Source organism: Cyprinus carpio, chromosome A22 (genome assembly GCF_018340385.1).
Source record: "Cyprinus carpio isolate SPL01 chromosome A22, ASM1834038v1, whole genome shotgun sequence".
Taxonomy (NCBI): domain Eukaryota; kingdom Metazoa; phylum Chordata; class Actinopteri; order Cypriniformes; family Cyprinidae; genus Cyprinus; species Cyprinus carpio.
Window position 1 is genome coordinate 6,202,749 of NC_056593.1, and position 12,555 is coordinate 6,215,303.

Genomic DNA, 12,555 nt, shown 5'->3' on the forward strand with positions numbered 1-12,555 from the left:
GACAAATCTATTCAGTGGAGGTGAAACTAGCGACATCTTGTGTGACAAAGTCACTATTGCAGTTCTTGGCTAAACACTAAAGCTGGTCTGGGACATTACAAATTTTGGACAATAAAGATCGTCAAATAACAAGGAAAATACCTTTGATTATTAAGAATAAAAATAGTTTATTAATAACAAAATAATGTATCATGGTTGTTCCTGAGAATTTACATGCCAAGCAAATTAACTTTTTTGTATCCGATTTGTGTGTATATATATTTGTGTGTATTTAATATACATATATAGTTCAAGATTCAAGATTTTATTTGTCACGTACAAGTTATATGGCATACAACAAGCAGTGAAATGTAGGTCTGGAATACTCTTTTTAGGAAAAAAAATAAGAGAAAATGGAATACAAATAATGAAATATATAAAAAAAAATAATAAGAAGAAGAGAAAAAAAATAAGAAGAAGATTAAATACAAATAATGAAACATACACAATATATTAGACCACTACACAGATGATGTGCAGAGATGCTACACAGAAACTGCTACTCAGATGATGTGCAGTAATGTAAACAATGTACAGTGAGGATGAGTTTCATAGCTAGGTTATCTCAGAAAAGTGCAGTGTGCAAAGAGTTATTGGGTAACCCTACACAACCAGAGTCTCTAAAGTGCAGTGTGTTTAATGTCCATATTTACTGTCTGGCTTTTTTAACTTGAGCTTGTATGTGATTAGTCCAGGTCAGGTCCTCGGAAATGTGTACGCCACTGTATCATCCGCAAACTTGATGACAGATGTGGAGGTGTGAGTGGACACACAGTCATATGTGTAGAGCGAGAAGAGCAGCGGGCTCAAAACACATCCTTGTGGGGCTCCTGTACTCAGGGTGATGATGTTGGAGGTGGTCTGACCCACCCTCACTACCTGAGGTCTGCATGATAGAAAATCAAGAACCCAGTCACAGAGTGGGGCATTCATATATATATTCATATATAAAATTATAAAAATAATTATCAATATGTTAAATACCAATTTTTAATTTGTAAAAAAAAATATATGATAAAAAAAATCTACAATAATACCCACAAGGCTTAAAATATTATATAATCTATATAATATATATCCAAGATAATCTAAGATAAATTATACATATAATATACATGTTAAAATATTACAATTATAAATAAAATGTAAAACGAATTTCTAAAATTACACCAGTCTACACCTCCGATAGTAACAAACCCTGAATAAATTAGTTGAAAAGCTACAATAATGTCATTTAAATTATAACTGTCGTTCATGAAGCAAAAACACACTAAATAAACCACCTTACTGCCATTCATACACATCCCAAAAGACACCTGATAATGTAGTTAATATGACAAATATGGCTGTTAAAAGTTAATTTGGCAGAAACTTTTATTATTTACGATTATTCTGTATTTTATATTTATTTATTTATTTATTTATTTATTTTTAACGTATATATAACTGTTATTATAACGAATTCCGACATTTTTTAGTATCCATTAGCTGTTGTTTCACTGAATATTGTGATTCTCCACGCAGTGCAGTACCGCCTCCGTTCGGCTGGCGTCGCTGCCGCGCTCGGCTCCTCTCGCGGTGACGCCACGGTGATGTAGCGCGCGGTGTGGTGCGGGCGGAAGCGGGTGGGATGATGGCGGCGGTGCAGCAGGGCTCCAGCAAATGGCTCTTCACCCGAGAACAGCTCGAAAACACGCCGTCCCGCCGCTGCGGAGTCGAGCCCGACCGCGAGCTCTCATACCGACAGCAAGCCGCCAACCTAATTCAGGATATGGGACAGCGATTAAACGTGTATCCTTCACAAAAACAGCGGCGCTTTGCGAGAGCTAGCCGTTAGCACATTAGCACGCTGCCGCTTTTGATCAAGCGAGAAATGTGGCGGATCAAATGCGATGTTTCACTGCGTTAGGATTCGCACAAACACACGCATTTTTCACAACTGGGTTGCTAAATGCGTTATAAAGTGTGCCTTGTGGTATAAAGCGAGGAAATGCGTGAAATAGAGGATTGCGAATGACACGAGTGCGATTCGGTGCCTTAATGCTTGAAATAAACAGCATTTCGGGATTAAATCACCCTATAATGGTTTTTGCCTATTTTAATTATAATAATAAGGGTTTTGTGTGTCTTTTAATCGTTTAAGAGTGATTTAGACGTGACTGGTGTAGTATAATGGCTAAACAAAAGATGTGTCTGTATTGAATGTTGTGTTATTGTCTATAAATATGTAGTTTTATGATTTTTTTTTCCCTTTTAATGTAGTTTATTGTTCAACACCAACACCATGTATAATTTAAAACTATGACCATTATCTGTTTTATATTTACAAAAACTAAAATCTAGAGTAATCTAGATATTATTTTAATTTTTTGTTTTTTTCATTATAAATAATATATATTAAATAGTTTCCTTTGCAGTGTTTCTCTTCCTTAATCAAACGCTGCAGATCCCAGCTTACGATTAACACAGCAATCGTCTATATGCACCGGTTTTACATGCTTAATTCCTTTACGAAATTCCATAGAAATGATATTATAAATAATTTGTAATTAATTGATTATTACAAAATTTTAAAAAATGTTAGTATTTGTTTTTTTGTATGTGTTTGTTAATGCTCAAGAATTCTCAGGATTTCAGTCTGCAGTCTTATTCGTAACCCCATTGTTTTTTTTGTGTTATTTTTTTGTTATAATAATTCTTTCCTTTCGTTGCTCAGATCATTTCTCCCACCATACTCTTTCTGGCCGCTAAAGTGGAGGAACAACCGAGGAAACTTGAACACGTTATTAAAGTAGCACATGCTTGCCTGAACCCTCAGGACCCTCCGTTGGACACCAAGAGCAATGTGAGTGTGGGGGTTTATGGGTGATGTAGTTTCGCTCTCCGCTTTAGTCATCATTTTAGCTAGCTACATGCTTTGACAGTTACATCACATGGGCTGGGAATCAATGTGTGTACAAACAGAGAACTTTGTTCCATAGACATTTCTCCGTGAAGCTGAACATAATGTAAAAATTAACATACATTTGCAGTGGCTTCAATTTGCATAATGTGTCATTTCTCAGGGAAACTGAATATTTTGAATGAAGTGTTGTTTGACTGTTTATTGGATCATTTTTCCAATTCAGATGGCCTGAACATTTTTTTCATCTGTTACATTGATAGATATTAAAAATAAACAAAATTCTCTCTCTCTCTCTCTCTCTCTTTTTTTTTTTTTTTTTTTTTTTAGAATGCAAATAAATATTGGCACATTTTTATAGGAAAAACTTTTACTAAAAAATTTCTCAAAGTATAGAATATATTTACATGTATGTATGTAAATATATCCGGTATGTATGTATGTACTGTAAATATGTATGTGGAGATGTGCCCATTTTTTTTTCTTACGAGTTATACAGAATAAGTTTAGGAGGCATTTTATAATGAAAGTAAATGGGGCTCGTTTTTGATTTTATGTTGTTGGCTTTTGTTGTTTATTAATAATTTGATAACATTGACAGCTTGAAAAGTTTCCCCTCTTTTTCTCAAAATATACACAAAAAAATTATAATAGCTTTTATAATTAAAGTGAATGGGGCTGTTTTTGATTTTGTTGTTTTTAAGAAATAGACTTTTGAAATATGTATTTATTTTTGTGTAAAACATTATTTATTAAAAAACTTTTTTTTAAAGAAAACAAAGATAACATAATACCCACAATGCTTAAGTTTAAAACTATTTAAAAAAAATCCTTGAATAAAAATGTTTTTTATTGTATTTATTAGTAATTGTATAACATTTTAAGTTTGAAAATAAATATTTTTCTTCTTTTTCTGAAGCTATGCACCATAAGGTTAGTAGCATTTATAATGAAAGTGAATGGGGCTCTTTTTGATTTTGTTTTCTCTTAAAAAAAAGCTTAAAACTGTTATTGCTGTTATATGTTAACCTCAATCCTTAATATAAATATATTATAATATGTCAGTTATGTAAATTGATTGTCCATCATTAGGAACATTGGGATCAGACCGCACTAATGAGCCGATGTGATTGTTAATCTGCAGGTGTACCTCCAGCAGGCTCAAGAGCTGGTGCTGTTGGAGACCATAGTTCTGCAGACACTTGGTAAGTGCCGACTTCATTACCAGGATCTGCTAATAAATCTGTGCTTAATAGGGCCTTTCGCACCGCAGGAACCTTTTCATAGTACCAGAACTAATTGTGGAACTACCCACTTTTGGGTGTTTTCGCACCAAAGGAACTGGGTGCGATTTTAGTACCGGACTGCCTTTTTCGAGAACTAAATTAGCTCCAACTCTGGAGCAGGGTCTAACCAGCACAACTGGTACTACCCGTGACGCAAGTAGACATTGATTGGCCAGACACGTTCGAAAACGCTCTCATCCGCCATGATTTAAAATGCCGTGTAACATACTGTAAACATTGTGTCAATTTATTTCGCAAGGATGACGAACAGCGATAAATGTACGGACGCTGAAGTGCAGGCACTTGTAGCAAATGTAGCACTGTCAGTTGTCGTTGGAGACTCTTAGTCCTCTCCGTTCTTTCACGCTTTACGTTTACGTCGAAATTCCATGTCCAGTATTGTGAAACCCGCGAGACACATCAAAAACACAGCTCCCGATCACATCGTCCTCCATCCTCCTGTTGGGGACGCGCACAAATGACATCGATTGTCGACTGGCTTACGTCATGTCCTAGTACACACTGTTGGTGCGAATAGGAACTGGGAAACAGTTTGTGCAAAATCGTCCCGGTACTTTAGTACTGTACTTTTAGTCCTGGAACTAAAGCGGTGTTAAAGGCCCTAATGAAAGCGGTGAACATATGAGACCTGTCTGACCGGTGATTTTTTGTTTCAGGGTTTGAGATAACAATAGATCATCCACACACAGATGTGGTGAGATGTTCCCAGCTAGTACGAGGTAGATTAGAATTTCTTCATCTCTCTTTCACTCTCTCTGTTAATTTTTTTTTTTTTACTGGCTCACATCTGTTTTGAAGACTGGAGTAATGATGCTGAAAATTCAGCTTTGGAATAAATTACATTTTAAAATATATTCAAGTAGAAAAACTATTTAAATTATAGTAATACTTCACAATATTATGGTTTTTACTGTATTTTTAACAAAAATAAGTGCAGCCTTGGTGAGCATAAGACTTGGTGAGTCTTCTTTCAAAAGCATTAAAGGGGTCATATGATGTTGCTGAAAATAACATTATTTTGTGTATTTGGTGTAATGCAATGTGGTTTAAGGATAAAAAAACACATTTTCCATATAATGTACATTATTGTTTCTCCTCTATGCCCCGCCTTTCTGAAATGCATCGATTTTTACAAAGCCCATCAGTCTGAAAAAGCGAGGTGTGCTCTGATTGGCCAGCTATCCAGTGCGTTGTGATTGGCTGAATGCTTCAAGCGTGTGACAGAAATGTTATGCCTCTTAACCTATACTATGACGTCTCCCAGGCCAGCAGCACGAGACTCAGTCCAGATGCTCTGCTCGTGCACATCCCATCATCAGTTCTCTTTTAGCAGTTCAGTCAATGTACTGTTAGGAGTAACTGAATAACTCGGGATATTGGTTTATTTCACGTCAGAGGGAGTGTCGGGCATGTTTATAACTCAAGTAATTTGTAGATTAGTGCGACCGTTTCAAACGATTCAGTTCGATGTGGTGAAGTGGTTCGATCAGTTCACTAAGAAGATCTGGTTAAATAGAAAGATTTGTTTGCGATCCAGACATTACTAGACGTGACAATACCAATAAAACCCATTACAAATGAGGCATTTGTTGCATCCAGTAAGGACATAATTACTGATTATAATGACTTCTACTATCTTTTTACGCATTGCGTATCGCGCTGTGTAAACATAAAACCATGTCTGCATTTGTGATCTGAGAACCAACAAACAACAAGCGCTACTCTACACTGCTCAAAACTCGCTTTTGAATCATCATTGGCAAATTATTTAAATATAAAAAACATACTTACAGGCTGTGAGTCAGAAGTGCCAGACTGGCCTTGTAAAGTTTGAACTGCCCCACTTTATAGAAACAGCCGTTGTGCCACAGATGCGTCGCAGGCTACTGGTTCAGGAAACAGTCCTCATCCTCATAAAACGCGCAGCACCCATCTGAATATTTGGGATGAACACTGTTCTGGAACAGTGTTGTAAATACAACTTAACCACTGATTTCTAGTCATGTCCTCTTTTTGAAGAACAAACAAAGTGTTTTCGCTTTCACAATGAAACACACAGCGACTCCACAACATGTTAGCGGCGGCAACAATACTACAGCGAGAATAAAAGTTACGCCTCTTTCTTTGCATGAACATTTGGGCGGCGTTATGCAAATTTTCCCACATAGTGGTGTAGAGATGTGGGGGTGTGTTAGAACGACCCTTAAGTTTTATAAAGAATATCTCTTTGGATTTGAGACTTTAGTCTATGCAACTTACAGATCTTCTTTATTCACCAAGAGCTTAAAACCACTCCAAATAGAAAGGAAAAATTGAAATCGCATTATATGACCCCTTTAAAAATCTTACTGACCGTAAACATTTAAATGGTAATGTGTATTATATTATAATGTAAATATATTTGTATATTATTTTGTATTTCTTTATTAATGTTATACTTCACATTTTTTGCGGTGCATACTGGAAATTTTGATTTTAGAAAGGCAAAACATGGTTGCAGAGTCCTCACAAAAGTTTTACTATGTACATTTTACTGTATTGTATCTAATCCGACATCGTCTCTCCTCGTCGTTCTTTCTCCCCTCAGCGAGCAAGGACTTGGCCCAGACCTCCTATTTCATGGCTACCAACAGGTTGTTACCCTGACCCCTATTTGTTGCACTGCCATGGCACCCTATGACTTCCTATTAGGCAGGTTCTCCTTACTGTGTCCAACTCCCCCTCCCGCCGCAGCTGGGGCTGTTTTGCTGCCCGGCCCGGTGCAGTGCGGTGTAATGTACGGAGGGCTTGCTGTTGGCACAGAAGGTTGAATACACAGCCTGGAGTGTAGAGGTGCTAATAGAGATATCTTGATTGAGAGTGCATAGGTCAATAACTCAATTGGTAGCCTGAATATCAGCTCAGAGTTCAAAGGTGTAAACTTAGAGATTGTCACGGTAAGTACAAGAGAGTGCTTTCTTTTTCATGTTTCTTTTTCTACAATTAAAAAAAAAATTATTATAGTTATTTAAAGAAGTATTCATTATTTAGAGGTTTGTGGCTGTCATACCCTTGGCATAATGAATTTGTAGAAGATTGTCTAAGAATTGATCTATATAAATAGACTTTCTTACATTTTTTTATTTTTACATTATTAATATTTAAATGGTTTGAAGATTTTAAAGTTGGTACGTTAAAGAAATGAACGTCACCCCAAAATGATTGACTCACCCTCAGGTGCAATGCGAGATGTAGATGGGTTTGTTTCTTGTTTTTTGAAGAAATGTTGCATTTCCATCACTTGCTCACCAATAGATCCTCTGCAGTGAATGGGTGCCGTCAGAATGAGAGTCCAAACATCTGATAAAAGTAATCATCATCGTCACTTGTGAATCCACAAAGCTATGTGTTTGTAAGAAACAAATCCATCAAGATATTTTTAAACTTTAAACCATTGCTTGCGGCTAATGTACGAACCTCTATGTATAATATTGCTTCATCCAGTGAAAAAGTCATCTTTTCTGAATTTGGAGAGAACCATGGACAGATCACGCACTGTTTACAAGCCAAATAAACTAATAGTTTGGTGGATTTTGATGTAAGAGGACAACAGCAAAGACGATTTTTCACTAGAGGAAGCCTGTTGTAGATTATTTTGACTGTTTCAAGTTAAAATGCCAGGTGCGTTTGTTTGCTTCAAACCCACAGCTTTTTTCTCTTCACAAGAACTTCAGAGATGGACTGGAGTGGTGTGGATTATTGTGATGTTTTAATCAGATGTTTGGACTCTCATTCTGACGGCACCCATTCACTTCAGAGGATCCACTGGTGAGCGAAGTGTTTGGAATGCTACATTTCCTCCAAATTTGTTCTGATGAAGAAACAAACTCCTCTGTCTTGGATGACCTAGGAAGGGTAAACTTTAAGGCAAATTTTCATTTTTGGAAGAAATATTCCTTTAGGCACCATTTAATATTTACTCAACTTTTAAAATAATTTCTCCTGTATTGTAATTACTTCCTATGCTTTTAATCCTTAGCAGTTTACTTTGTGTTAGCAGCCTGAATCTTTAACCAATCTGGTGGCGTCTCATTAGCCAACCTACTGCAACCTTTGTGTTAGCAGCCTGAATCTTTAACCAATCTGGTGGCGTCTCATTAGCCAACCTAAAACAACTCTATTCTGATTGATTGCATTGAAGTCTCATCTTCTGTTGTCAGAGTTCATTGGTGGTCATTAACGCAGCAGAAAGTTGAGTTGCTGTTAAAGCCCACTTGCTGAGAGAGAGCAATTTCCAGAAATCGATAGGGATTCAGAAACCCGGCATTGGTGTTTTTCGATTGAAAAAATGTTAGGGATTCAGAAAACACACATTAAATTTTAATACACTTAATCCACACTTTAAATATTGAATCTGTTTCATAAATTGCATGCAATTGTGTCTTACAGCTGACCAGACAAACCTTTTGTCTTACAGCTGACCAGACAAACAACGTACTTGCAAAACACACACCTGACTGGATGATCAGCTTTGACATAATCATGATAATTCTGATGAACTAAGAAGAATGGAAATGAATTTAGGATTATGAAGTCAGGATCTTAGGAAAGCGTTTCTCATGTCTTCTGTTGTGTAATGGAGTGTTTTCTCTGTGTTTTCTGTGCTGTTGTCTCTCTTGCAGTCTGCACCTGACTACCTTCTGTCTGCAGCACAAACCCACAGTGGTGGCATGTGTCTGCATTCATCTGGCCTGCAAGTGGTCCAACTGGGAGATTCCCACCAACTTAACATTTTTAAAAAAAATTATCATATGGCTACCTAAAAATTTAAAAATCACTTAAATTAAAAATCCATTTTGAATTTTTTTTTTTTTTTTTTATATTTTTTTATAAATTATGGTTACCTAAAAACTGAAAAATCACTTCAATCTAGAATCAAATAAAAATCCATTTAATTATGAAATTTATCTTTTTCGAAGGGATGCATTTCAAATTGACATTTTTGTCAAGTAATACCAGCACCTCAAATTTATCTTTTTCGAAGGGATGCATTTCAAATTGACATTTTTGTCAAGTAATTGCTGCACCTTGATTTTTATGTTTTAATATTCTGTATATTTTGTATGTTCTCTGTTTCTGTAGACCTGACTCACGAGTTTCTCCAGATCTTGGAAAAAACACCAAGCAGATTAAAAAGAATCAGAAACTGGCGGGTATGTATAAATACTTATGTTTGTATGGAAAAAAATTTCACCAAATTAAAAATAAAATCATTATAGATTTTTGTGCTAACATTTTAATAGCAATCAGTCAAGTAGTGGACCAATTTTAATGTTTGTTTATTTTTGTTCTCATTTTAGGCCAATCAGGCTGCAAAGAAACCAAAACTCGACAACCAATCTTTAGACGGTTCCTTCCAGACAACTCTGAGCCAGGACAGTTCATTCATGGGGGGCATGTGTGACTTTAAAGGGGACGTGTATTCCGAACCATCCACCTCTTTCCCATTGGATGGGGCATCGATGTCACTCAACGGTCTGTCAGACCTGCAGAGCTCTGCTTTCAGCTTTCCTGCACCAATATCCCAGAGCGCGGATGCATTTCTCGCACTCCAGGGGGTGCAGGCGAGCAAACACGGACATGCCTTGGCAGCTCTCGCCCCTCAGAAACTCACTCTAGAGAAATACCGTGAAAAACACGCGGCCGAATTAGAGCAAAGACGCAGACACGAAGAAGAGGATAGCGACCAGCATCGAAAACACGGACATTTATCGTCCGAACCGTCTACGTCAATCAGGGTGAAGTATTCACAACAGCAGGTACCGGAGCGATCGTTAAAGAGCGGGTCACTAAAACGGCGCCACCCTTCCTCATTAGAAAATGGTTCCGCTAGTCAAGAAGAGCTGAAAATGAAGATCAAGGTTTCGTCTGAAAGTAGCAGCAGTGGTAAGAGCCGTCACAGTCCTCGTTCGAGCCGCGAGAAACATCGCGAACATTCGTCACACAAAATGGCGAGACACGACTCGTCACACTCGCACGGTAGCCACCACCATCACCACCATTCATCCAAATCTCATCGATCTTCCAAGAGCCACTCCTCCTCTGCCTCCGTATCTGTCAATCAACCTATAGGCCACGCCCAGTTGGCAAAAATTGACAGGAGGCTGGGGGAGGGGCAGAGTTCTGAGCCCAATGCTGCTTTAATAAATAACGGTCCACACATGGATTATGAAGACACTTTTAATATGCTTGATTCCCTATTAAATGCACACAACTTCTAAACTAGCAGAAAAACTGACGTTTTTACGTAAAACGTAAGATTTTCGTTCTTGAGCTAATTTTATGCAAGAATCACTCATCCGTTACATGTCATAGTCTCTTTGATTTAATCATGTTTTATCACTGAATTTAAAGAAAAACTACAAAGTGAAGGTTGTAACAGCGTTTTAGTGTAAACGTGTAAACAATATTTGCAAATTCATGATTTTAAAACCTCAGAGTCGTAGAGCTTGCTAAAGAGACTGCGAAATGCCTCTGGCAATTTTAACCAGTTTTAGTTGGAAAAACGCAATGTGATAAAGTGAATATTTGTATGTTAATCACTTCATGCTTGATTCACTGTTTTTTTTTTGTTTGTTTGTTTTTCATTTTTCAAAGGGATGAAAATAGAAACGTGTGACTGTTTACAAAAGGAAGGTGCAGATATCTGTTCACTGTTATTTGTATCGATATATCTATATCTAATTATATTTCACGAATGCTCAGGTTTGGAGTTTCCTAAAGGCGAAATTGTCAGTCAAAACGTAACTTCGCAAAATTTTAGCTGAAATTTCGCAAAAATGCCTGTACACAGATTCCATTATATCGCTTTCCATATATTGTAAATCTTAATGTACTGTAAAGTTAACTATTTTATGTTGTTACCCTCTGTTAGAAAGCTGAACCGATGACGACATCATGCCCAGGGTCCTTTGCGTAGTAACTGTTGTGTCTTACGATTTTGAAGACCTTACGCTTGTAATTTTTTTGGGGTTTTTTGAGACTTAACAATAGTGGAAAGCAAAATGGCTTTTCGGCAAGAAGTGGGTATTTTTTCTGTTTTGCTTTGTGCGCCAAGCTTGAATGGTCAAGATCGCATCCCAGAATTCTCAGCTGATCTGTTCTGTTCATCATGGTGTACGTCGAGCCTTAAAACTGTCCGATAGAGATTTTAGCAGGTTGTGTCTATCTTCAGGTTGTGTCTATCTGTCCCATTTCCTATGATCTCAGTATTTAAGATTCGATTTCTGTTCCTGTCTTCTCCCCACCCTGGCTGCTGATTCTGATTGGTTAGTAAGTGGGCTGCCATTCAAACAAACCAGCAGTCAACTTCCTGTTCTCTGTTCAGCGCTCTTAGAACAGCTTTAAGAGCGTTTGAAGGTTTTGGATGTGGATTACAAGGAGAAACTCACTCTAGATGTGGCCTAGACTCCTGTTGTGCTGTTGTAACCTCCTTTCACCAGATACCAAAGGTTTGTGCCTCAGTGTTTGCCCACCGTTAGAACTGTATGAAACTTTTAGGTTTCTGTCTTGATTTTATTTTATTTGGAATGCCACAGTTCTTTATTATAGAATTAGATCTGATACTGTATATATTATGTATTGTATAATAAAAAAAAAATAAAATAAAATAAAATAAGTTGTCTTATCTTGTTTCTGTTTTAATGGTTGTAAAGTTTAAATTAATACCTATTATTTTTTTCATTGTAAATTGATGTTCGTCTATTAAAGCTTATTTTAAATGTAATAATTCAAACTAAATTGCTTATCAAAATTTGTCATCTTAATTTTTCAAAATATATTAATAGTTATAAATGTGCATTTTTTTTAAATAGATTTTAATACGCATTCTTAATGTCAATTAGTGATAGTCTGATTAGGCCAACATTCTAGGCTAATATTACAGCTTATTTTAAGTAGTAATTGAAACTAAATTGAAAGTAAACCTGGTTTCAGAACTACTGAAGTTTATAAATGTTCTGATGTCTGATTTTTTGAGAAAAAAAACTAGTCGAGTAAAAGAAAATATCACCTTGCTCACTCAAAAAACTGCAGGTTTTGTTCCTCTACGCAAGCCATATGCTTACACAGCTCCCTATAAACAACGTTTTGAAGATCAGCATATCTGCTGGAAGATTGCAGTCCCAGTAAAACAGCAGGTTAAATCATGATGTCATATCCTGCCGGCTTTCCTTGTCCCAAACCACAGACGGGGCTCAAAACTGACATGTTTAAACTGCAATATAAGCATACAAGTTGCTGAGGGAAGCGATCAGTAAGCTACTTCAA

The 12,555-nt window shown here is 36.7% G+C and overlaps 1 protein-coding gene across 1 annotated transcript; it reads left to right on the top strand.

Moving 5' to 3' along the window:
- Window positions 1-1,629: 1,629 nt before the first annotated feature.
- Window positions 1,630-11,761, top strand: ccnt2b (cyclin T2b). Its single transcript, XM_042711731.1, has 9 exons — window positions 1,630-1,830; window positions 2,486-2,567; window positions 2,756-2,884; window positions 4,086-4,146; window positions 4,905-4,967; window positions 6,836-6,881; window positions 8,910-9,035; window positions 9,350-9,440; window positions 9,588-11,761. Exons 1-9 carry the CDS (start codon window positions 1,670-1,672, stop codon window positions 10,506-10,508), a joined length of 1,680 nt encoding a protein of 559 aa, XP_042567665.1. The 5' UTR covers window positions 1,630-1,669; the 3' UTR covers window positions 10,509-11,761.
- Window positions 11,762-12,555: the final 794 nt, after the last annotated feature.